We start from the raw sequence: 27,578 nt of genomic DNA, 5'->3' as shown, positions 1-27,578 counted from the left end.
ATGTAATGTTATATTTATGGGTGGAACTCCACTTTAAGTGTCCGATTTGTACCCCGCAATATTGCAGTCCTGCTATAAAGTCGCTGATCGCCGCCATTAATAGCAAAATAATAAAATAAAATAGAAACATCCCATAGATTGTAGATGTTGTAACTTTTATGCCAACCAATCAATATACGCTTATTGGGATTTTTTTTACCAAAAATATGTAGCAGAATACATATTGGCCAAAAGTGATGAGTAAATTAGATTTTTTACAATTTTGTTAAATCGGATATGTTTTATAGCAAGTAGTAAACAAAATTTTTTTTTTTTAAAGTTTCGGTATTTTTGTGTTTATAGCGCAAGAGGTGATCAAATACCACCAAAAGAAAGCTCTATTTGTGGGGACGGGGGACATGCGTTTTATTTGTGTACAGCCTCACACAACTGTGAAATTGTCAGTTAAAGTAATGCAGTGCCGTATTAAAAAAATGGCCTGGTCAGGAGGGGAGGGGGGGGGGAGGGGAAATAAACCTTCCATGGCTGAAGGGGTTAAACAACGTAAGCTGAACTCTGGGCACAAATACATTCACTTAAATACAGTATATCCCTGAATAGCCACAAGGGAGATTATGTATATATATATATTACACACACACACATTTTTAGCTGGATTCAGAGAGAGTTAGGCCGGCGTATCAGTAGATACGCCGACCTAACTCGGAATCTGCGCCGTCCTAAGTTTAAGTGTATGCTCAAACTGAGATACACTTAAACCTAGCTAAGATACGACAGCCTGCGCTGTCGTATCTTAGGGTGCAATATTTAGGCTGGCCGCTAGGTGGCGCTTCTGTTGAGTTTGGCGTAGAATATGTAAATGACTAGATACGCCTATTCACGAATGTACGTGCGCCCGTCGCAGTAAAGATACGCCGTTTACGTAAGGCGTTTTCAGGCGTAAAGTTATTCCATCAAATAGCTGGACTAGTCAATGTTAAGTATGGCCGTCGTTCCCGCGTCGAAATTTGAAAATTTTACGTTGTTTGCGTAAGTCGTCCGTGAATAGGGCTGAACGTAATTTACGTTCACGTCGAAACCAATACGTCCTTGCGGCGTACTTTGGCGCAATGCACACTGGGATATGTACACGGACGGCGCATGCGCCGTTCGTAAAAAAACGTCAATCACGTCAGGTCACCCTCCATTAACATAAACCACGCCCCCTCATCCTAATTTGAATCAGGCGCGCTTACGCCGGCCCTATTTAGGCTACGCCGCCGTAAGTTAGGAGGCAAGTACTTTGTGAATACAGTACTTGCCTCTCTGACTTAAGGCGGCGTAGCGTAGATACGATACGCTACGCCGCATTAAAGTTGCGCCGGCGTCTCTGAATCCAGCTATTTGTGTGCACAAATTGCCTTTACAAGCCCAGATACTCCCTTGAAAAAGTAGCAGTGACATCATTGTTATATCGAGCATTGCCTATGCAGAGAGCAGAGCTGTGGGAGGTGACAAGCAGACCCCACCCACTACAAGCAGCCTACAGAAAACCACAGGAGGGGGCGGGGATGAGACCAGTCACCCTGCACAAGGAGAGAGAGCAGCAGTGAGCGGTCTTTATTACAGGAAGTCTCACTCTGGATTACTGCAAAGATCTGGAAGAAATACACAAAGCACAGCAAGACACAAGGAAGATTTGTTTAACCACTTCCCGACCTCCTCATGTACATTTACGTCAGCAGAATGGCACGGACAGGCACATGTACGTACCTGTACGTCCTCTGCTAGACGTGGGTGGGGGGTCCGATCGGGACCCCCCCCGGTACATGCGGAGGTCGGGTCCGCTCGGGGAGCGATCCGGGACGACGGCGCGGCTATTTGTTTTTAGCCGCTCCGTCGCAATCGCTCCCCGGAGCTGAAGAACGGGGAGAGCCGTGTGTAAACACGGCTTCCTTGTGCTTCACTGTGGCGGTGCATCGATCGGGTGATTCCCTTTATAGGGAAGACCCGATCGATGACGTCATTCCTACAGCCACACCCCCCTACAGTTGTAAACACACACAAAGTGAACACTAAATGTTACAGCGCCCCCTGTGGTTAACTCCCAAACTGCAACTGTCATTTTCACAATAAAGAATGCAATTTAAATGCATTTTTTGCTGTGAAAATGACAATGGTCCCAAAAATGTGTCAAAATTGTCCGAAGTGTCCGCCATAATGTCGCAGTCACGAAAAAAATCGCTGATCGCCGCCATTAGTAGTAAAAAAAAAAGAGATTTTTAATACAGCTTACCTGTAAAATCTTTTTCTTGGAGTACATCACGGGACACAGAGCGGCATTCATTACTATATGGGTTATATGGAGTACCTTCAGGTGTAGACACTGGCAATCTCAAACAGGAAATGCCCCTCCCTATATAACCCCCTCCCATAGGAGGAGTACCTCAGTTTTGTAGCAAGCAGTATGCCTCCCAAAATGGTCCTCAAAAAAGAGGGGTGGGAGCTCTGTGTCCCGTGATGTACTCCAAGAAAAAGATTTTACAGGTAAGCTGTATTAAAAATCTCTTTTTCTTTATCGTACATCACGGGACACAGAGCGGCATTCATTACTATATGGGATGTCCCAAAGCAATGCTTACAATGAGGGGAGGGAGAACATCTCCAAGACAAAAGGATTTAATTTAGAGATATACTCAAATCATAATAAATCCAACTTAGTTGAGAAAAATAATTTTAAATTTTAAATTTAACTCAAAAAAGAGGAGCCCCCGGAATCCGAGGGTCTCAAACTGCAGCCTGCAGCACTGCCTGCCCGAAGGCAGTATCAGTATTCCTTCTTACGTCCAACTTGTAGAATTTTGTAAACGTGTGGACAGAAGACCAGGTTGCCGCCTTGCAAACTTGAGCCATAGAGATCTGGTGGTGTGCTGCCCAGGAGGCGCCCATGGCTCTAGTAGAATGAGCCTTTAATGATACTGGAGGAGGCAACCCTTTCAAGCCGTAGGCCTGAGTGATTAATTGCTTAATCCACCTAGAAATGGTGGACTTTGCAGCTGCCTGCCCCTTCTTGGGCCCATCCGGTAGAATGAACAGCACATCTGTTTTCCGGATCTTCTTTGTAGCTTTAAGATAGGCCTTCATGGCCCTGACAATATCCAAGGTATGCAGCAACCCTTCCTTTCTGGAAGTAGGTTTAGGGAAGAAGGATGGTAATACCAAATCCTGGTTCAAATGAAAACTGGATATGACCTTCGGTAGGAAGGAAGGATGAGGGCGGAGAACGACCCTGTCCTTATGAAAAACAAGATATGGTTCCTTACAGGATAAGGCCGCTAGCTCCGAAACTCTTCTTGCGGAAACTATGGCAACCAAAAATACTAACTTCCTTGTCAGTAGAACCAAAGGAATTTCAGCCAACGGCTCAAACGGTTGTTTCTGTAAACTTGACAGAACAAGATTTAAATCCCACGGACAAAGCGGGGATTTAACTGGAGGTCTAATACGTAAGACCCCTTGAAGGAAGGTCTTAACCAGCGAGTGGGTGGCCAGCGGCCGCTGAAACCACACTGACAGAGCAGAAATCTGTCCTTTGTGCTTAATGCCAATCCTTTATCCACTCCTAGCTGGAGAAAACTTAATACTCGATCGATGGTAAATTTGCGAGAAAGCCATCGCTTGGACTCACACCAGCCTACATAGGCCTTCCAGACCCTGTAATAAATCACCCTAGAGACCGGTTTCCTGGCTCTGATTAGGGTAGAGACTACTTTCTGAGACAGACCTCTACCCCTGAGAATCAGGGATTCAGCTTCCAGGCCGTCAAATTTAGATGCCGTAAGGCAGGGTGGAGGATCGGACCTTGCGATAGCAGGTCTGGCCGTAGAGGAAGAGTCCAAGGGTCTCCCACTACCATCTTTAGGATGAGTGAGTACCATGCCCTTCTGGGCCATGCTGGAGCTACCAGGATGACTGGTATGTGTTCCACCCGGATCCTGCGCAGCAGGCGGGGTAGTAACTGGAGCGGGGGAAACGCATAAAGAAGTTTGAACTGATGCCAAGGGCAAACCAACGCATCGGTTCCGCAGGCCATCGGATCCCTTGAGCGGGATATGAACCTGTCTAGTTTCTTGTTGAGTCTCGATGCCATGATATCCACGTCCGGCACTCCCCATCTTTGGCAGAGTGCTTGAAAGACTTGTGGATGCAGAGACCATTCCCCCGGCCATAGAGTCTGGCGGCTTAAGAAGTCCGCCTGAAAGTTGTCCACTCCTGGAATGAATATTGCCGATATGCAGGGCACATGCGCCTCTGCCCATAGGAGAATCAAGCTCACCTCTCTCTGAGCGGCTTGACTCCTGGTTCCCCCTTGGTGATTTATGTATGCCACGGCCGTGGCATTGTCTGATTGAATTCTCACCGGGAACCCCTGCAATTTTGACGTCCAAGCCCTGAGGGCTAGTCGAGCAGCTCTGAGCTCCAAGATGTTGATGGGCAACTGCTTCTCTGGCTTTGCCCAAGTACCTTGGCGAGTGCAACCATCCAAAATTGCTCCCCAGCCCGTCAGGCTGGCATCTGTGGTCACTATCTTCCAAGCCACTGGGCTGAAAGACTTCCCCTTCAGTAGATTCTGAGGGTCTAACCACCAACATAGACTTTGTCGGACTCTTGATAAGAGCGGCAACGGGATATCCAAGGCCTGTGGCCTTCTGCTCCATGCTGACAGGATGGCTGCCTGTAGGATGCGAGTGCTTAGAACCAGTAGGATTAATTCCTTGATGGCTTTTACCTTCCTCAGAGGTAGGAACACTCCTTGTTGTTCTGTGTCTAATCTCATGCCGAGATATTCCAACTGCCTTGTGGGCTGGAAAGCTGACTTTTCTCGATTTAGGACCCAGCCGAACCTCTCGAGGTATTGGACCGTGAGGGCCACTGCTCGCTCCAAGCCGGGAGACGAGTGGTCTATGACTAGGAGGTCGTCCAGGTATGCTAGGATCGTGACCCCTTGGATCCTTAGCTTGGCTAGGATCGGAGCTAGGACCTTCGTGAACACCCGGGGGGCCGTAGCCAACCCGAAGGGAAGCGCCACGAATTGGAAGTGACGCGAAGCCACCATGAAGCGTAGATATCTTTGATGTGGCTGATAAATTGGAACATGAAGGTAGGCATCCTTTATGTCTATGGACGCCATGAAGTCGTCCTTCTGGAGTGTGGCAGCTGCTGACCGCACGGATTCCATCCGAAATGAGCGGATCTTTAGATATGCATTTACCATCTTTAGGTCCAAAATTGGCCTGACATCTCCATTGGATTTTGGGATGATGAATAGGTTGGAGTAGAAACCCAGCCCCTGTTCCAGGACTGGTACCTCTACTATTACTTCCTGGGAAAGTAGATGATCTAATGCCGATCTTAATGCGGCTCCCTTTTCCGGATCGTTTGGAATCCTCGACTTCTGGAAATGAGGAGGAGGAAACCTTAGGAAATCTAATTTGTAGCCTGTGGCCACGGAAGACCGTACCCACTCGTCGGGAATGCTGGCTTCCCAAATCTCTGAAAAGAGTCGCAGCCTTCCCCCCACCTTCGTGGGTGGGGGCGCCCCTTCATAAGGTTGGCTTGGGGGCTGGTTTTGCTGGTTTGCGAAACCACTGCCTTTTGCCTCTAACAGCCTGTCCTTGTGATTTGCTGTTGAAGCCGAAGTTTGCTTTTGCAGGAGGCCGTCGATACTGCTTGGCATTAGAGGGCCCCTGCCCAGGGGAATACTGTCGTTTAAACGCAGGCCCCTGAACCTTCTTCTTAGTTGGCAAGAGAGTACTCTTGCCGTTTGAAATGGTCTGAATGTATTTATCTAGGTCTTCTCCGAAGAGTCGTCCTCCATGGAAGGGGAACCCTACCAGGAGCTTCTTGCATGGGGGCTCAGCCTCCCAGCTTTTTAACCATAAGAGTCTTCTCATATGGATAAGGGATAACGATAAACGTGACGCTTGCTGGATAGAATCCTTGATTGCGTCTACCGTAAAACATATGGCCTTAGGGACATCCGAAAATTCTTCTGCCTGCTGGGCAGGAATAAGTTTAAGCATCTGCTTAAATTGATCCGATAATGCTTGAGCGACCCCAATCGCAGCCACAGCTGGCTGTACTACTGCCCCTGCAGTAGTGAAGGAGTTCTTAAGTAGTGCTTCCAAGCGCTTATCAACTGGATCCTTGAACACCTGTATGTTTTCTACAGGGCATGTTAACGATTTGTTAACACATGAGATGGCTGCGTCCACTGCAGGAGTAGCCCATCTTTTGGAAAATTTTTCTTCCATAGGATATAGGACAGAGAACTTCTTAGGTGGTAAGAAGATCTTATCTGGCTTGTTCCAATCTTGGAACAAAACTCCCTCTAATAGAGGATGGATCGGAAACACAGCATTGCTTTGAGGCGCCCTCAGTGAGCCCAAAGCTGAAAACCGTCGATACCTGGAGATCTGGTACTGGCAAGTTGAATGCCCTATGGACCAAGTCCGACAATCCTTGAATCCACCAGCTCTCCCTCAGGGAGACTGCCCCAGACTCCTCTGTATCCGGATCCTCGATCCCTGAACCTACTTGGTCCTTGTCCAAGAGGTCGTCCAATTCCCCTGAGGAAAGGACCTCCTCTTCTGAGGGTCCGCGCTCGGGCGACGGAGATCTATTCCGCTTACTGCCCCGCATAGCTGCGGCTATCATTTTACCCATGCTTTTCTGCATCTCTTTTAAAGAGGTGAGTAATACCTCCTCCGTGACCATCTTAGGGTTGGACTGACCCGCGTCAGCTCCAGCCCCAGATCCCGATGGCCCCAAGGCTCCCTGTGGGGAAAGCAGCGGCATAGCTTTGTCCGAGACCTCAGACTCTCTGGGGGAATCCCCACCTCTTGTACCCTTGTTTTTTGATGCCATGGTACAATACCGAGGTACACCTGCTACTTATTGGTACCTGGGACTTATAAATAGTTAAATGCCCAAACACCTGTTTGGGGGATAAAAAAATGCTTCCTCTCCCCTAGATGACACTTTTTTTTTTTTTTCAAAAAAAAATCTTTTTTTTTTTTTTTTTTTTTCAAATCTAGGAAAGAAAAAACATTCTGTCCCCCTAAGTAGTATTGCAAGAAAAACTATGAGATGGAAAAGAAACAGCCTATTCCTAGGCTTGAAAACAGTCTTTCTGAAGACTGCAATATTCTTTCTGGCCACTGTGTGTCCTCGGCGCCCCGTGCTTGCCGTTCTGGTCTTTCCTCCTCAGTTCCAAAGTATTGAATGAGCTATATGGAACAAACAAGGAAGGGCCGCCCCTTCCTTAAGCCACTGACCCGCCCTTCCCCCCCAGCAATCTCAAACAGGAAATGCCCCTCCCGACAGGGGGGGGGTGGGGTTGGGAGGAAGGGACCTCTCTGCTCCAGCAAACTGCAGCCTGCAGCCTGGAACCATGAGGAGGTCAGCGTTTTGCCTGCTTTGCAGGCCGTGAGGAGGAAGACTGAATGGAGCATCGCCTGGAGGCTTGCAGGTAAGCACAGCTCTCTGACACACACATATACTTTTATATCACACAGGCCCCACTCAATGCTTTTCCAACACTACAAGGGAGGTCACATCTTATGGGGAATAATACATATAGAGCCATCCTATCTTTATGATATGTGACTAGTTTGCCAGATGCAGTGCATAACTTTAGGCATGTCCCCTGTGACCCCCCAGAAAAAACCTGCTAAGAACCAAGTTCCGCAAGTTTTCCCCTCACTTACCTGCTCCATGCCGCAGGACTTTGCCAAGCAAGAGGCCCAATCTTCCCCCATCTCGGTGGGGATGTCTAGACCTTCAGGCCCTGGGTTCCTATGAAGGATCCACTGTCCTGGGCCCATATAGCACTCTGGCAACAGAAACATTAGGCACCCAAAGGTTTCTAAGTTCTGGGCCCAGGGTCCAGCTCTCTAAAAAGAAAAGCATTATGGGCTATACCCCAAGGGTTTGGGGTCCGGTTACTGACCACTTTAGCGCTGAGGCTTTTTTGGACAGAACCGGTTAGCTCACCTAATCCCAAGGATGTGGAGGCAAGCTAAACCATGACTAACACCTAAGACACTGGCGGAAAAAAACTGAGGTACTCCTCCTATGGGAGGGGGTTATATAGGGAGGGGCATTTCCTGTTTGAGATTGCCAGTGTCTACACCTGAAGGTACTCCATATAACCCATATAGTAATGAATGCCGCTCTGTGTCCCGTGATGTACGATAAAGAAAATAAAAAAAATAAAACTATCCCCTATTTTGTAAACGCTATAAATTTTGCGCAAACCAACCGATAAACGATTATTGCGATTTTTTTTACCAAAAATAGGTAGAAGAATACGTATCGGCCTAAACTGAGGAAAAAAAAAATTATATATGTTTAAAAAAGTAAAAAATATTGCATTTTTTTCAAAATTGTCGCTCTATTTTTGTTTATAGCGCAAAAAATAAAAACCGCAGAGGTGATCAAATACCACCAAAAGAAAGCTCTATTTGTGGGGATAAAAGGACGCCAATTTTGTTTGGGAGCCACGTCGCACGACCGCGCAATGGTCTGTTAAAGCGACGCAGTCCCGAACTGTAAAAACCCCTTGGGTCTTTAGGCAGCAATATGGTCCGGGGCTTAAGTGGTTAATGACAAATGTATTTAGACAACATTTTTTTTTTTTCTGGAGTTGAACTTTAACTTTTATGTTGGAATGATTGCTTCTTATTTACTTTAGTCACATGGGGGAAAAAAGGCAAAACAAAAAGAAAAGAAAACAGAAAAAAATATTTATTTTAATAAAAAATAAATAAAACACATTGGGGACAGGTGCTCTTTTCACAGGGTGCAGTGGTAGCTTCCTTCCCGTATTCGTACACTATCTGTGGTTCATATAGGAATTCTCCCATGTCTTCCGTCTTACCAATCACTGACTTCAATTTTCCCTCTCCCCTCTGCAGTTCACATCCAGACAATCCGGGCTCTGATGGTGATCGCTATGCTCCTGGGCTTCATCGGAATAATCATCAGCGTTGTGGGAATGAAATGTACCAAAGTGGGTGACAATAATCCCATCGCTAAGGACAGAATTGCTGTATGTGGAGGAGCCCTTTTCATTTTGGCAGGTAATGCATTTAACCACTTAAGACCCGGACCATTATGCAGGTAAAGGACCTGTCCAGTTTTTGCGATTCGGCACTGCGCTGCTTTAACTGACAATTGCGCGGTCGTGCGATGTGGCTCCCAAACAAAATTGGCGTCCTTTTTTTCCCACAAATCGAGCTTTCTTTTGGTGGTATTTGATCACCTCTGCGGTTTTTATTTTTTGCGCTATAAACAAAAATAGAGCGTGAATTTTGGAAAAAAATAATATATTTTTTACTTTTTGCTATAATAAATATCCCCAAAAAAGATATAAAAAAAAACATTTTTTTTCTCAGTTTAGGCCGATACGTATTCTTCTACATATTTTTGGTAAAAAAAATAAATCGCAATAAGCGTTTAACGATTGGTTTGCACAAATTTTATAGCATTTACAAAATAGGGGATAGTTTTATGGCATTTTTATAAAAAAAACATGTTTTACTACTAATGGCGGCGATCAGCAATTTTTTTCGTGACTGCGACATCATATCGGACAATTTTGACACATTTTTGGGACCATTGTCATTTTCACAGCAAACAAATTCTATAAAAATGCATTGTTTACTGTGAAAATGTCAATTGCAGTTTAGGAGTTAACCACTAGGGGGCGCTGTAGGGGTTATGTGTGACCTCCCGCGGTGAGTGAGCACCCGCCCCGGAAGCCTGGTGGAAAATAGCAATAATATAGTATGTACAGCAAAAAAAAAAAACAGCATACTGTAAATGTTGGAAGTATGCAGAATGTAATATTATATACATGTTTTTAGGGTGAACCTCCGCTTTAAGTTCCAGAAGATTGGATTCAAATGTCTCCATCCTCTTTGCTATGCCATCTTCCAGCTTTCAGAAACAACTCCTGACTAAAATCTAGCTGGCACCTGCTTCAGCTTGCACTTTCCCACCTATTTTTTAAACCGATCACTTGGAGGGGTCTGACCATTGCCAAAGTTATCGCAAGCTTGGACCAGTACTTAATTACTGCATGCATTTACTTTTGTGAATGGACTTTAATGCCTTTTTATGCAGTATTTAATGAGTGTTTTTGGTGTTTCCGCTAAATACCGCATATGAGCAATAATACATTTACGGTACATTTTCATTATCGCATGCGTTTGGTGGTCACGTGACTGTCATAGTGCATGCGATAACCTTTAGTGAATTGTGCCCACTGCATTGATTTTTACAGAAAGCACTACAGCTACTGGCTGGGTCATGGGAAGTAAAATGTATTGCCCATCCTGTGCCACTACCTGGGTATTTCATGTTGTTCTACCACAAGAAGAGCCACTTGGTATGATGGGTCGTCTGTTCTCTGCCACGACTCTTTAAACAGCTCGGTCCCCTCTACCACTTTAAAATACCGTGTTTCCCCGAAAATAAGACGTACTCCGAAAATAAGCCGTAGCGGGATTTCGACGCAAGATCGAAATATAAGACATCCCCCCGAAAATAAGACGTAGCGATGGCGTGTCGAATCCCCGAAAATAAGACGTAGCGATGGCGTGTCGTATGCGTAGCGGCGCGGGCGGGAAAACAAGACGTGATAGGCGTACTGTACTGGTGCGGAGCTCAGGAGCTGTAAAGAAGTCGTGCAGCCCTTCTTATCTGCTCCACGGTATCTCTAAGTGACCGGAGAGGTGTCGGCAGCCCCATAAATACGGTAAGGTCGGCTCCATACTGTTGTACCATACTTGCCGGTAAAAAAAATAAGACGTCCCCCGAAAAAAACCCATAGTGTGATTTCTGGAGGAAAAATAAATATAAGACGGTGTCTTATTTTCGGGGAAACACGGTAGTACACAGAAAGTAGGCCACAGGCAATTGATGATAAAGTAAGTATACTGAAGCAAAGTAGAATAAACACAATACACATAATAATAAACAGCTCATGGAATACGTTAGGTTAACTGACAGGAATATTGGCCTCACCTACAGCCATTGACTTATATTACAATAGGGCTAAACCCCATTAGCCTATTATACACAGCATTGATAAGAACAGCATGAATGGCACAAAGAAAAGCCTTGTGGTAACACTTGACGATAAATGTTTAAAAAGTGTCCCCAAGTGCACTGCGCATACACCCCTAGGAGTGGGTTTAAAGAACCTGCGCCTTATTTAGCAGATGTAAGCCAGCTAACATTGGGGCCCTTCTGTATGGTGGTGCATGTAAAGCTGTCCCTTTTAAGACTGTACACAAGGAATGGCTGATGGGTTGTTAAATAAGAGGCAGTCTCCATTGGCATGAACTGTGCACAGTAAGGGTAGCCTGGGTTGTTCCGATCGCCACACCTGGTATGCCACGCATTCGGTTTCACACAGGAAGTGGTTGGTTGTCGCATAAGGCTCAATCCACCTTAACAAGGCCTCACGATCAGGTCCTCACAAGGCTCAGTTCCAGAATTTAGGTTCTCACTGGCTTTTTCAGGGTCAGTCTCTCTAAAGGTGGGCACAGTCAGGTAAGAGCAGTAGGTCTGTGCCCCATAGTCCACATTACCAGAGGCTCTCCATGGATGCAGCACACAGCTCCAGTCTCCACCAGGCTCTTTCCCAAAGCAGACATGCACAGCAGCAGGTCCAAACAGTCTGGTTTCCCTGCACTGTCCACCTCGATCTCTTTAGAATTGCCTGGGAAAACACTGTCTTCTCCTCCTATTTGCAGGGATTCATGGGTGCCGTAGTTCTGCCACCATTAGCCTCTATTCACTTGTATTGTACAGCACCCCTTTTAAGACTACATATCCCATGATCCTCAGGGGCTGCACAGCAAGTCCTATCTTCTGCTGTTAATTGGCTCACATCACTGCCAGAAGGGAAAGGGATTAGGAGCGAGGGGGTTTTACACAGGCAACTGGATTGAGGAGTCCCCTGGTTGTCATGCATAAAAGACAGACAACCAGGGCCGGCCCTACCATGGGACCCGATGGTACCATTGTACCAGGCAGCACTTTCAGGGGGGCAGCAAATTGCCACCCGCACGCCATCCCATTCCGCCAGCTCCGCTCCGCACTCCACTGTGGGGCTAATTGCCACCCGACCGCTCCTCCCGTTCCGCTCTCAACTCCACTGTGGGGTTAATTGCATGAATAGAGCCATAACAGGTCCTTTTTATACTCCTTTATACATGTATAGAGCCATGATAGGTCCACTTTAGTTATCATGATATAAAATAATGGATGTGGGGGCATTTTGGTGGGCGTAATTTTTTTGGGGGGGGGGGGGGGGCAGCATTTCATTCTTGGTACCAGGCAGCACAATGTCTTGGGCCGGGAATGCAGACAACCCACACATAATGAAAATGTGGGTGGTGCAAACACTGAGTGATAGAACACAATTGCTGTTAGTTAGCGGAGGTTGTGTTGGGCCTGGCTGATACAAATCATGCTGCAATTTTGGTTAATATTGCACATCATTTGAAGAAGTTCTTCCTGACCTGCTGCTGTAATAAAAGATCAGAACTAAAATTCTCTTTGCAGGTGTTCTCCTGAGGGTTGGGCATCTGTATTAAAAAAAAAAAAAAAAAAAAAAAAAAAATGCACCCACAGCCACCTCCCACCGGTCGGGCAGGTTACCCGCACCCCAGTGGGTCGGTCGGGTACCACACACACACAAACATTGGTCACTCGATAAGGCCCGCACTTACCCGCAGGCATTGCTTCCCTCCGGAGCCTTTGGCTCTAATCACGTGCTTTAAACCCCCCAATTGGAATCCATGCATCACACCCCATTGGATGGGGAGGCGGCACCCGTGCACCCCTGATGGACGGGCCGCCACTGGTTTCTACTGTGACTCATTTATTGACATTAAAAAATATTTTTGTAAAAAATATATACAGCCACTATACAGTACACAGTGAGTGTGAGTGAGTGAAAAACGTATATAGCGCTGCACATGCGAACTAAATCGCCTCTGGGCGCTCGTTTGTCCATTTCTCCTTTGAACTCAAAAGAAATGGGTTTTGATCTTTCTCCTAAAGGTCAAGTGATTCCTCCAACCGAATGCTGGTTGGTAAAGTGTTCCATAGTCTGGGGCCTTGGAGCGCAAATCTTCGTTCCCCCTTGGACTTGTATCTGGCTTTGGGTATTTGGAGTAGATTTTGATTGGTGGATCGCAGAACGCGATTGGAGTTGTGAGCTTTTAGTTTTTCGCATAGATATTGGGGGGCATTTCCCCGAATGCACTTATGCGTCAGACAGAGTGCTTTAAAAGTAATTCTGTCTTTTACTGGTAACCAATGAAGGGATCTCAGTGAAGGTGAGATTGATTCCCATGTTTTTTTCCCAGTCACCAGTCTTGCAGACGAGTGATTTGGTACTTTGGGAGTCCAAGGTAGAGGGCATTTGCATAGTCCAGTCTGAAGTTGACAATTGTGTCCTGGGAGTGGCCATGGAGCACCAGGTAAAATTCTTATCAGGTAAGCCATCAGTATAAAGTTAATCTGTTCTCCTGTTTGGTGGATTTCCTTATTGTGTTTTGGTATTTTCCCAAAACCACAATACTAGTAGTTAACTGTCTTCTGGCCAACAGGCTTTAGTGTGAAGTACCTATTGGTCAAATACCATATAACTGCCATAATCAAGGTAATGATGGTGTAGGGCAGCCAGCATTACATGGCGGACCGCGGTCCGAACAGGGACTAACCGATGCTCTTGTCCGGACCATCAGCCTAACGTGGCAGATCCCCGTCGCTCAGCAGTCTTTGGTTGCTGGGATGCCCACGGTCACTTTGGTAGGGGCACCTGATATAAGGGGGAACACCAATAGGGACATTTACATTTAAGGCCCGGTTCACACTGCTGCATCCTCAAAATCGTGCGATTTTACCGCGATTTTGCGGCCACGATTTCAGGGAATGCCAGTCTATAGAGCTGAATTCGCATCGCACACGGATCAAACTCGCACTGGACCCTTTTTTAACGCAGCTTAGATTCACAACGCATTGATGTGAACGGCACTCATGGAAAACCATGTTAGTAAAATGACTTGCGAATTTGAGTAATCGCAACGGATCAAATTCGCAATAGATTTCGCAGCAGTGTGAACCTAGCCTAAAGTGTATTACCAGAGTGTGTGGAGAAAACAGTAACAAAAGCGACAAAGAGTGTGGCTTGCACCAAAAAGAAGGAAAGTAGATGCATACAATCTTTCATAGCACAGACTTGAAATTCGGACCTCGGCCGTAATTTTTTTTTAGTGACTGGACCTTCCTAAATTTTAATTCAATACTCCTGGTGTAGGGCGTGAATACCAATTCCTGAAAAAAATCTAGCTAAAATTATAAAAAAAAAAAAAAAAAAGATGGGGCCAGATTCTCGTAGATCGGCGTATCTTTGTTCCGGCGTAGCGTATCCTATTTACGCTACGCCTCCGCAACTTAGATGGGCAAGTGCTGTATTCCCAAAGCACTTGCTCCGTAAGTTGCTGAGGCGTAGCGTAAATAGGCCGGCGTAAGCCCGCCTAATTCAAATTTGGAACAGGGGGGCGTGTTTTATGTAAATAACTTGTGACCCGACGTGATTGAGGTCTTTCACGAACGGCGCATGCGCCGTCCGTGGAATATCCCTGTGTGCATTGCTCCAAAGTACGCCCCAAGGACGTATTGGTTTCGACGTGAACGTAAATGACGTCCAGCCCCATTCACGGGCGACTTACGCAAACGACTTAAAATATTCAAAATTCGACGTGGAAACGACGTCCATACTTAACATTGGTACACCGCATGTACGCCGCAATATAGCAGGGGTAACTTTACACCGGGAAAAGCCTAACGTAAACGGCGTATCTGTACTGCGTCGGCCGGGCGTACGTTCGTGAATTTGTGTATCTAGCTGATTTACATATTTCTAGGCATGAATCAGCGTACACGCCCCTAGCGGCCAGCGTAAATATGCAGTTACGATCCGACGGCGTAAGAGACTTACGCCGATCGGATCTAATAGAAATCTATGCGTAACTGATTCTAAGAATCAGGCGCTTAGATAAGACCGCCCAGACTCAGATATACGACGGCGTATCTGGAGATACGCCGTCGTATCTCCTTTGTGAATCTGGGCCATGGTCTCCAGCCTAAGATTCCGATACCGTATGCCTCAATCACAGATCAGATCCTTCCACCAATCAAACTTCAAATCTCTCTCAATAACTTCCCTTTGGGATCAATAAAGTATTCTGAATCTGAAATCTGATGTGTGCACCCTTCTTTTATTCTCTCCTTTAGGTCTCTGCACATTAATTGCAGTTTCGTGGTACGCCACGCAAGTTTCTCATGACTTTTTCAACCCAAATACACCAATCAATGCCCGGTAAGTGAAAATTCATTTATTGCTTTAAACTGTCCATCCAAAAAGTGATATTTTAGATAGAGAAGGAGCCTAGATGGCAGAGTCAGCCCTATTTACAGGTCTTGGATACTCCAGCAGTAAGATCTCCCTGCCATAAACTTAAGCCCTGTACACACGGCACAGAATCTCGTCAGGAAAAAAAACGTGTTTTTCATGACAAGATTCTTGGCAAGATTCTCTTGCCGGCTGAGTGTACACACACTCCATTCAAAAGAACCGCCGTTCTTTTGAATGGCACGAACGCGGTGACGTCTTGCTACACCCTACCCATGCCCTGGAAGCTACCGCGCATGCGTCAAAGTCATTTCGAGCATGCGCGGGTTTCCACGGCGACAGGTAAGTATACAGATGCTCAGGATTCTCGGCAGACAATCACGACGAGAAAAATAGAGGAGTAGGTTCTCTTTTTTCCCCGTCGAGATTCTGGGCAGATTTCCAGACGGGAAACCTCGAAGCCTCGTACACACGCATAGTTTTCTCGGCAAGAACCAGCAAGAAAACTGCTGGCAGAGCTTTCTTGCCGAGAAAACCGTGCGTGTGTACGAGGCTTCACACTCTGTATTTGTCAACCTGGAAGAGTTCTGTTTGAATGAATGTATAAATGTGACTTCACCAAAAGATATAAGAAAGTGTTGGTTGCCCCAGCACCTACCACCATAATGCTTCGTTCACACGTGTGGCTAGTAGACGTTCAAAGCAGAAGCAGTTTTACCACCAACCTGTTCATGCAGCCACTCAAAGCTGTATACATGCTGCAATCGGTAGGCATTACCGCTGCTGAGTGCAACCAATGCAAGTCAATGGGGCAATACACACGATTGTGGCACAGTAGTGCGGCATTTACAGGGTGGGCAGGTGACAATGTCCAATGTGGATCACTCTTTAGAGGGTACTGCATGCGTGAACAAGCCCACAAGTGTAAACAAGATCTGGTCATAACACATGTGCAGCATCGTGGCAGTTGTAGATTAAACAGAGGCAAAGATGGCAGCTTCCTTGGCAAAAAACGATAGGGGGGATTTACTTACACTTTAAAACATATGTCAGATTTTTATTGCTGTCTGTGTCCCCCTTAGGGAGATTCACCCGTCTCTATTTGTCCTGTTTACCATTATCAATGAAACATGAAAGTAAAAGAAAATCCCAAGTTTTGGGTTGTCCCCATAATGGTAAAAGAGGGGAAATCTTCCAATGGGGACACTAGTTCTGGTGAGTTGGGGAAGGGGGCAATCCCAGCAACGGATGCCCTAAATTTGCAGGGAGTTCTTCTCACTTCCTGTTGTGGCTATGGGACAGGAAGTGAAGGTAAATCTTCCCTTTTTTTTTTACCATCTGGGACCCCCCTCCCACTTACTCAAAATGGAAAAGGAAACATTTTGCCTTTAGTTCCACTTTAAGTGCAGTAGAGAAAAATCACGTCTGCCCTGTTTAGACAGCTGTGCAAAGCTCAGGACTGGGTGGAAAGAAATACAAATACAGTAAAACCTTGGTTTGAGAGCGTTTTGCAAGACAAGCAACATTTTTTAATACATTTTGACTTGATATACAAGCGATGTCTTTTATATAAGAGTAGTGTCATGTAACAGCCGAGTATAAAAGAGAATAGAGGAGCCTCTAAGTGTAGCAATCTGGTTACATTTAATGAAGATACAACATTAAGCAACAGATTGCTACACTTAGAGGCTCCTCTCTTCTCTTTTATACTCTGTAGCTCCTGCTGGATTTTGCTTCTAATCCCCTTGTGGATGGACATTTTTTGGTTATACAACCTATTACATTGCTACAATCTTTATTTATTTTTATAATAAATAAATGATATATATATATATATATATATATATATATATATATATATATATATATATATATATATATATATATATATACACACACACACACATACATATACACCATAGGTGTGCGCAGCCTATTGCATTAGGGTGTGCACTCCAAAGCCCAAACACACACTACTGATCACTCACGGTGTTCATTCATAAAGGGAAGGGGCCAGTAAATTACCTATTTACTGGCCCCTTCCCCAATCCTAAAACATCCCAGCAGCAACTGCCAATAGGAGAGGAGGGAAGCTGGCAGCGCTGCGGGGGGAAAGATGGGAGCCAGGGCAGTAGGAGAATCTGTGCTGCACGGGGTGATTAGGGTGTGCCTGGGCACACCTGGCACACCCTGTGCGCACACGCCTATGATACACACACATATACAAACACACAAAAATTATTTGAGCATTTGGTCATTTGCAATATTCTCATTGGTACATTATATCACCACTGTTTCTCTGCATGTATTTTAACTGCACACGTTTAAATAATAAAAAGAATAAAAAAGGGGGGGGGGGGTGTAAAAAAGATTTCTTAGTGAATATTCCTGTCTGTGTACTGATCTTATTAAGTTAAATTTGGCTTTTCCTGTGTTCTAGGTATGAGTTTGGATCGGCGTTATTCGTCGGTTGGGCAGCTTCCAGCCTCACCATGCTTGGAGGATCCTTCCTGTGCTGTTCATGTCCCAACTTAGATAGCAGAGGACAGCAATACTACCGACAATCCCAGCCGTCGGCTACTACCAGAGAGTACGTCTAAATCCCAGCCCATCCCAACCCTCCTAACCAGCTACATCCCCGGGTGTCCTCATTTATGTCTGTTCCCCTAATACCGTGTATCCTTTTTTACTTTTCTATGATTTTATAAATAAATACCAAGAGAATAACAAATTACATTCTTATTACTTCAAGTCAATGCAGAAAAACACTTTGCTATTAATGTGGGTGGAAATACGTTGTGTAACGTGGTGCAAAGTGTTTTATGGTTACATGTTGAAACAAACAATAGGGCTGTGGCTTTTCCCTGCATCCAATTCGCATTGACTGTCTCTCTAGGGATCCGGTTCACACATCTCTGGAGCGACTATGGTGCAACTTGCACTGGAGTCCTGTGTGTCTTTTGGTCCGTTTCAGGTTCGAATTCAGCCAAAAATTCGGACTGAAATCGGACCTAAAACGAGATTGGGATGCCCCGGACCCCTGCTGTGAGCCTCTCTGTGAGGCGGTGTAAACCCAGCCTCAATGTGTATAAAAGGGGCCCTCAGGAATTTTGGGGCCCCTTACACAGTACACAGGCATGGGCCCCCTGAAGCAGAGAACCGGGGGACCTCCAAATATAATACATCTACCCAGTGTTTAATTAAAAGCATAAAAGTGTAATAAACTGATGTCTTTCAGACAAAAAAAAACAGCTCTAAGGGATCATGCACACTGCTGCTTTGACAGGCATTTGAGCTTTTATTTCACTTCCTAAAAGCTTGAAGAAGCTTTGTGCTCTTTCACGTGTTTTTATTGAGCTTTTGTGAACATTAGGTTTTTTTTTCCCACAAACCCTCCCTTGGCTCATTTTATATTTTTTGTGCATTTTTGAGCTTTTTCATGAGTTTTTGGGCACTTAAGGCTCATGCACACTGCATCTTAAAGAAGTGGTTCCTACAGGTTTTTGCACTTTTTTTTCTGCCTGGAAACTCCCCTATTTGCTCAAAGAAGCTTGAAAATTGGGATGGTTTGTGAAAAAAAAAAAGGCAAGTGCGTAAGCCCGCCTAATTCAAATGTGGAAGATGTGGGTGTGTATTATGTAACCCCACGTAAATGACGCTTTCTCCGAACGGCGCATGCGCCGTCCGTGAAAGTATCCCAGTGCGCATGCTCCAAATTAACCCGCAAAAAGCCAATGCTTTCGACGTGAACGTAAATGACGCCCAGCCCTATTTGCGAACGACTTACTCAAACGACGTAAAACGTGAAAAATTCGACGCTGTTCCGACGTCCATACCTAACATTGGTACGCCTCATCTAGGCCTCATAGAGCAGGGGCAACTTTACGCCGGAAAAAGCCTTACGTAAACGGCGTATCTGTACTGCGTCGACCGGGCGTACGTTCGTGAATAGGCGTATCTAGCTGATTTACATATTTCTAGGCGTAAATCAGCGTACACGCCCCTAGTGGCCAGCGTAAATATGCAGTTAAGATACGACGGCGTAGGAGACTTACGCTGGTCGTATCTTAGAGAAATTTTGGCGTATCTGATTCCTTGAATCAGGTGCCAAGATGCGACGCCTCAGACTCAGAGATACGACGGCGTATCTGGAGATACGTCGTCGTATCTCCTACGTGAATCCGGGCCATTGTGTGTATGGACACATTGGATAACATGGAGGGGAGTTTCCAAGCAGAAATAAAAATGAGAGCTCAAAAGCCTGTAGGAGCCACTTCTTTGAGATGCACTGTGCATGAGCCCTAAGGCTGCATTCACACCTTGGCGTACCTAATCGCGGCGTTTTGTCCTGCGAATTGCGGCGACAAATTGCGGCGTTTTGTACCGCGATTTGCGGCGACAAAACCCCCGCGATTGTGAATGCAGCCTTACCCCCAGGTCCACATCTCCTATGCCGAACTGCCGAAGCCCCCTGAAAAAAAGGGTCCGGGACTTGTTTTGAGCTTCAGGCGTACGGCGTTTTCGTCGTTCGGCGTGGAGATGTGAACCATCTCCATAGAGGGCAATGTAAAATCATCCCTCCAGCGTATTAGGGGCTGCTGCGGCGTCGCGCTTCAGGCGTATATACGCCTAGGTGTGAATGGAGCCTAAATCTCTCTATGTATGGAGCCTTTGTTTAAAGGGCTACTACACCCCAAACTAAATAAATTACATTTTATACAACATAACCACAACAGAAAGCTAGGCTTTTTAGGATGAGACATTGACAGGGGCACCCTACTGTTACTTCCAAGACAGTTTTTATTGACAAGATAGGATTGAGGTCCACTGATATGAGATCTCAAAACAGTCTTGAGCACAGAAACCCAGCTATAGCCTTTACATTAAATGTACCCCGAAACCCAGCTATAGCCTTTACATTAAATGTACCCCTATGCACACACCACTGAACCCCCCTATATATATACACACACATTGTAAAGACATGCACCTGCCCTCCAGTGCACCAGAACACACTGATATACAATTGTGTGTGTTGAGGCTCGTTAAGGACCCATTCAAAGTGAATAGGCACAACTAGTTACACAACCTTCACGTGGTCCGAAAAAGGATCACCGTCCTTATTTGAGCCCAAAAATGTGGAGTATTGCAGCTTGGCTGGATTTCAATCAGTTTAACTCCATTCAGGGAAAATAGGATTAGTAGTTTATATAATGCATCATCATTTTGGGTGGTAAACACCATTTTTCTTAGTTTATATAAGAAAGATTGTTTTGCATGCTGTTCAACTCACGAGGACATCACATTTCTAACAGGATCAACATTTTTTGCTGAAAAAAGTTCTTAGCTTTGAAAAAGGAAAACCAAGGAAGCCACCACATTGAATTACATTTTTGTTCTTGGGGTTGAATTATGCATTAGCTATATAATAATTAGAGGCAGAGGTTATAACTTTCTGCCCACCCCTTGCCCATTGTATGAGGGGGTGGCTGGTAACATTTACCACTGTGCATGAGAATCTTCCACTATCAGAAGTTTACATATTTTAACATTACAGCGAACTATACCCAGCACTGCAGGCAGTCTGAGCTCAATATCAGTAAATAAATCACTAGATATAAAAATATATTATAAGTGGAGAGTTACTTTAACCTCCACCCAAACATGTTACAACAATACTACCCCACAGGATAATAGGGCATAAAAAACAAAGTTGCAAATAAGTTGTCAGTGGACATTTAATATACACTTACATTTGTGGCGTTGGAGTTGATCAGGTCCAATCAGATGTGTACTTGGCTCAGGTGTTGTGTGAGGTCTGGGCCCCCGCCGGCCCTTCCAGAAGACTTCCTCTACAAATGTTAACTCATCCACTTCCAATACTGGGGGCAATATGGATTCTACCATTGATGTCCTCCTTCTAAAAATGACAGTTCACTGGTTGTTCCTGCCTTCATTATTTTATCAATCACTGACCCAGAACAAGCATGCAGCTAGTAAAGTCAGAACTCTTGACTTGCATACTTCCTTCCTTCTATCAAAAACGCATGGAAAGTAGGTTATATGGTTCCCGAGGGCTCTCCAGTTCCAGAAAAAAAGTAGAACATGCTGCATTTTTATAGACCCCTCAACCCTCAGTGCAGACACCCCCCTTCCCCAGTGCAGACCCCCCAGTGCAGTGTTGCCAACCGTCCGTATTTTTACAGACAGTTCGTAAAAACGGGCACTTTTTTCCCCCGTTCGTAAATGTCCGTGGTTGCGGAAATGTGCCAGTAAAAATAGCCGAGATCGGTTCTGCGCATGGAGATTGGAGGCAGGGGGTGATTGGAGGCAGGGAGTGATGGTGGCTGCGGTGGCACCGCAGAGAGGGATGGAGGCAGGGAGCAATGGAGGCAGGGGGTGTTAGTGGCAGGGGGTGTTGGTGGCACCGCAGAGGGGGATGGTGGCACCGCAGAGGGTGGGGGATGGGGACAGGGGTTGTTGGTGGTACCGCAGAGGGGGATGGAGGCAGGGAGCAATGGAGGCAGGGGAGATTGGAGGCAGGGGGTGTTGGTGGCACCGCAGAGGGGGATGGTGGCACCGCAGAGGGTGGGGGATGGGGACAGGGGTTGTTGGTGGTACCGCAGGGGACGATGGAGGCAGGGGGTGATTGGAGGCAGGGGACCTGGGTTAGATTGAAGGCAGGGGGTGTTGGTGGCACTGCAGAGGGGGATGGTGGCATCACAGAGGGTGGGGATGGAGACAGAGGTTGTTGGTGGCACCGCAGAGGGGGATGGAGGCAGGGGGTGATTGGAGGCAGGGGGGGATTGGAGGCAGGGGGAGATTGTGGCACCGCAGAGAGGGGTGAAGTCAGGGGGTGTTGGTGGCAGAGGGGATGGAGGCAGGGGGTGATGTGACTAAATAATTTGCCCTAATTAAATCGAAAATAACAAAAATATTTTTTTTACCTTAATATCTACCTTAAATCACATTGCTATTTGCCTAGCGTACTTGTTTGTAGCCTAAATACTGAAATTTGCACCTACAAATTTAATTTTAGTAACTTTTGTGAAATGCCAGTAAAAACGTGGCTGCGCCAGTAAATTTTGGGTGTCGTGCCAGTAAATTTCAATCTGATAGGTTGGCAACACTGCCTCAGTGCAGACCCCCCTCAGTGCAGACACCCCCTTGCCCAGTGCAGACCCCCCTCAGTGCAGACACCCCCCTTCCCCAGTGCAGACCCCCCCCTCAGTGCAGACACCCCCCTTCCCCAGTGCAGAACCCCCTCAGTACCTGTACTAGCAGACCCTCCTCCCATAGTGCACACCCTGCACATGCCCATCAACATTACAATACAGTGTACAGACCTCAGACAGCGTGGCACATACACAGAGGTGTGTCCCTTCTCGGACTCCCTCGTGTGTAGATGTAACCAGGGTAGGGTTGCCACCTCATCCCTTTAAACCCGAACACATATGAATTACACAGGTTCTGTGGCTAATTTAATGCAGATAAGGCACCAAGTGAGTTTAATTACCACCTTAATCAGCCACAGAACCTGTGTAATTAATATGTGTTCCGGTTTAAAGGGATGAGGTGGCAACTCTAAACCAGGGGGAGGCGGCTTATTTTCGAGCTGCGGTGAGAGCAGGTCAGTGTAGGGGGTATGCGCCTTTGCGGTGTTAGTGCTGCGCTGTCCACAGGTGTCACCCCTCAGGCACTGAATAAGCACTGAAGCACAGTGCGAAACGCGTTAGTCTTTTCCTGATTGTTTGCTGTGGCGTGTGATGTTCTGTGACCAGTTTTAATAAAAAGGAACGTTTTGGGAGTGCGGCTGTCCCAGCTTCTTCTCTTCAATTTTCCCCTTTATAGTGCCGTTGTACGTGTTGTACGTCACCACGCTTTGACGAGCATTTTTTTTTTCCACGATCGTGTGTATGCAAGGCAGGCTTGACAAGAATCACATCGAAAAAAACGTAGTTTTTTCTAGGACATTAAAAATGGTCGTGTATACGCGGCTTAAGGGAAAAAGGGAAATAGGAAATGAGACAGTGTTCATTTGCCAACATATAAAGTGTATGTAAAGGCAAACGTTTTTAGGTTTTGGATAGAGTGGCATATATTTGTCATATTTTGATTGTGTATCTTTGATTGGAGATTCACCCCTCTATTTACACTTACCATTGTCACCGAGACTAAAAGTGAGGAAAACAAGAAGTATGCAAAAATCTTCCCATTGGGACAAATGTTCCACTGACAACTGTCTAATGCCCTGTACGCACAAGCGGAATTTCCGTCGGAAAAAAGTTGGATGGTTTTTCCGACGGAATTCCGCTCAAGCTTGGCTTGCATACACACGGTCACACAAAAGTTCTCGGAACTTTCGAGCGTTAAGAACGCGGTGACGTACAACACGACGACGAGGCGAGAAAAAGAAAACCTGCTCTAAAGCCTCGTACACACGATCAGTCCATCCGATGAGAACGGGCTGAAGGACCGTTGTCCTAGGTTAACCGATGAAGCTGTCTAATGGTCCGTCGTGCGTACACACCATCGGTTAAAAAAACGATCGTGTCAGAACGCGGTGACGTAAAACACAACGACGTCCTGAAAAAAACAAAGTTCAATGCTTCCAAGCATGCGTCAACTTGATTCTGAGCATGCGCGGATTTTTAACAGATGGTTGTGCCTACTAACGATCGTTTTTTTCCCATCAGTTAGGAATCCATCGGTTAAATTTAAAGCAAGTTGGCTTTTTTTTTTTACCTATGGTTAAATAACCTATGGGGCCCACACACGATCGGTTTGGACCGATGAAAACGGACCGTTGTCCTCTGGTTAACCTATCGTGTGTACGAGGCCTTAAACTTTTGCTGGCGGAAATTCCGACAGCAAAAGTCTGATGGAGCCTACACACGGTCGGAATTTCCAATGAAAAGCTCACATCAGACTTTTGCTGGCAGAAATTCCGCTCGTGTGTACAGGGCATTAGTGGAAATTTCCTTCACTTTGGGGGATTTTCTCTAAATTTCTGTTGTGTTTCTAGAGCTGGAAGTAAAGAAAAAATATCCCCAACGGTACACAGACATAAAAAAAATAACCAAATGATGGTTTTAATGCTCCTAAATGAAACAATCTGTTTTGGATATACATACCCTTTAAAGGGGAACATGCACTATAAAGGTGGACCCTTGCCATAGAGTCAAAGTATGTGTGGCACACTTTCCTACTAGAGTGCCCTTCTTCATCACGTATAAATCCAGGCTCTTTTTCACGGCTTCCATTTTTTCACTGCTTTATCTGGGACCTTCATCCCTCCTCTTCAACCATTAGGCCACCAATGATGTACCGTATTTATCTTCGTATAGTGCGCCCCGGCGTATAGCGTGCACCCCCAACCTGGAAGGGAAATTTCCTGAAAAAAAGAAAATACTTACAGTTTGAATGCCCCTCGTCTGTGTCTTGCCCGGCGTCCATCGGCGGCCTTGTCCGGTCCGGCGTCCGTCTGCGGCCCTGGTGGTGTCCTCCCTGCTTCTCCCGCGCTGATTCTGAGTCGATCCCCGCTTCCTGTGCTGTGTTTGAACGCCGCTGCCGACATATACCGAGCGCAGTACACTCGGGCACACTCGGCCACACTCGGCTCCTCTCGCATAAAGGCTAGGAGGCGGCACAGGGCGTGACCGCGAGGGGAGCCGAGCCTGGCCGAGTGTACCCGAGTGTACTGCGCTCGGTATATGTCGGCGGCGGCGTTCAAACACAGCGCGAGAAGCAGGGATCGGCGTATATGGCACCCCCACGATTTTGCCCTTATTTTAAGGGAAAAAAAGTGCGCGGCATACGCCGATAAATATGGTAATTCATTAACATGCCAGGAGTGCACACTATGGGCCAGATTCTCGTACATCCGCGTAAAATTGTGCGGGCGTAATGTATCTGATTTACGTTACGCCTCCGCAACTTACACGGGCAAGTGCTGTATTCTCAAAGCACTTGCTCCGTAAGTTGCGGCGGCGTAGCGTAAATCGGCCGGCGTAAGCCCGCCTAATTCAAATTTGGATCAGGGGGGCGTGTTTTATGTAAATGTACTGTGACCCGACGTGATTGATGTTTTTCCCGAACGGCGCATGCGCCGTCCGTGGAATTTCCCAGTGTGCATTGCTCCAAAGTACGCCGCAAGGACGTCATTGGTTTCAACGTGAACGTAAATGACGTCCAGCCCCATTCACGGACGACTTACGCAAAAGACGTAACTTTTTCAAAATTTCGACGCAGGAACGACGGCCATATTTAACATTGTTATGCCGCACTTATTCCACCATATAGCAGGGGCAACTATACACCGGGAAAAGCCTAACGTAAACCGCGTAACTTTACTGCGTCGGCCGGGCGTACGTTCGGGAATTCGCGTATCTATCTAATTTGCATACTCGACGCAGAATTCAACGGAAGCGCCACCTAGCGGCCAGCGTAAATATGCATTTACGATACGACGGTGTAACACAGTTACGCCTGTCGGATCTAATGGAAATCTATGCGTAACTGATTCTAAGAATCAGGCGCTTAGATACGACCGCGCAACTTAGAGATACGACGGCGTATCTGGAGATACGCCGTCGTATCTCGTTTAAGAATCTGGGCCTTTATCTTTTTTTTATGAATAAGCAGTTCTCATGACATCACCATTTTCACTCTGAGTTTTTGAGTCCTCCGGACAAGGAATTCTATATCTGTAACAGTATAAAATATGACTACACAGAAACACTGTGAGACATAATCCAGAGTTGTGTTTTGTAATCCTTGTTTTCTCTAGAACCACAAAAATACCTATAAAGAAGAAGGAAGAGACAAGTTAATATCAGAAGTCATCAAGTGATACGTTACTGGTGACTAAGACTCTGGGAAGAATTCTGGAGTATCGAGAAAGAGACATTTTTGAGGAACGTTGTGATGGACCTGATTAGTCTCCAGGATGTAACAATAAGGAACTGATTCTTTCTTGGACTGAAGGACCCAGATGATGTCCAACTGGCCAGCTGTGAACTTCACAAGGACTGGTGTATAAACCCTGCTAAACAGGAAAATGTAGGTGTTGTCTATAGCAACCAATCAGATGCTTGTTCTCATAAAGAAGCCAACTCTGCCGCAAGCTGACATTTCATGTATGGTAAGGCTTCTAGTGCTGGATTCCTTTTCGACAATTACTAGAAATAGTTTTGTCAAGAGATCATAATGAAGCCCTCAAGGAATCCACCAAGAAATGCAACGCTATCCTTTGGCTTTGTGATAGGTATGACAGATAGAAGGAGTGTTTCTATGCAGTGGCGTAGCGTGGGGGGTGCAAGGGGGGCCACCGCCCCGGGTCGCTGTCACAAGTGTGGAGAGGAGGGAGTGCCAATAACAGATGAGACATAGTAACATATGGATGATGTCACCACTCCAGGCTTTACCAGTCATTATCAAGCACGCTCTCCTCTTCCCTACAGCCACCGCTGTCTCACATAGTGGATCATGTAACCAGACTGGTGCTAGCTGAAAATAGGCAACTCCATGGGTCAGGGGGGCGCAAATTACTTGCCTCGCCCCAGGCGCTGACAACCCACGCTACGCCACTGTTTCTACGAGAAACTCTTATTACAGTAGATGTAAACCCAATCAGTAAATTCTCAAATAATCTATAACATGTTGAAATAACTTCAAAAAACCTTCTTATCTGCAGTTTTTGGTAAAATAATACCTGGTGATACTGGCATAAAGGTCCAAGTTCAGGAACTTCCTGTTATGGGCTGACAACTGTCTCAGAATTTTCCTCCTGCATTGTCACCCTGTCACAAGCACTCCTAGTGGAGGCTTTAAAGGGGTTGTAAAGGTTAATTCTTTATTTTCTAAATAGGTTCCTTTAAGCTAGTGCATTGTTGGTTCACTTACCTTTTCCTTCGATTTCCCTTCTAAATTTTTTTTTCTTAGTCTGAATTTCTGACTTCCTGTTCCTCCTCAGTAAGCTTGCCCCTATCATCTGAGCCGGTCTGGCTGGGGGTTAGTCAGCGTGCTCGCCCCCTCCCTTGGGACTACATCCCTGCGGGGAGTTCCCCACAGGGATGTAGTCTCAAGGGAGGGGGCGAGC

General features: G+C 46.1%; 1 protein-coding gene across 1 annotated transcript in view; it reads left to right on the top strand.

Annotated features, from left to right (window-relative positions):
• CLDN19 (claudin 19) overlaps positions 1-27,341 on the top strand; it is a 42,429-nt gene extending 15,088 nt beyond the window's left edge. The window contains exons 2-5 of the mRNA XM_040326283.1: positions 8,958-9,122; positions 15,361-15,445; positions 17,919-18,068; positions 26,268-27,341. Of these exons, the coding sequence (XP_040182217.1) occupies positions 8,958-9,122; positions 15,361-15,445; positions 17,919-18,068; positions 26,268-26,310 (443 nt within the window). The 3' untranslated portion in view covers positions 26,311-27,341. The remainder of the gene's footprint in view (positions 1-8,957; positions 9,123-15,360; positions 15,446-17,918; positions 18,069-26,267) is intronic.
• Positions 27,342-27,578: the final 237 nt, after the last annotated feature.

The sequence above is a fragment of the Rana temporaria genome, chromosome 10, assembly GCF_905171775.1.
Source record: "Rana temporaria chromosome 10, aRanTem1.1, whole genome shotgun sequence".
Classification (NCBI taxonomy): Eukaryota; Metazoa; Chordata; class Amphibia; order Anura; family Ranidae; genus Rana; species Rana temporaria.
Note: the sequence above shows the minus strand (reverse complement) of the source record. Positions and strands in the feature narration are given on the sequence as shown.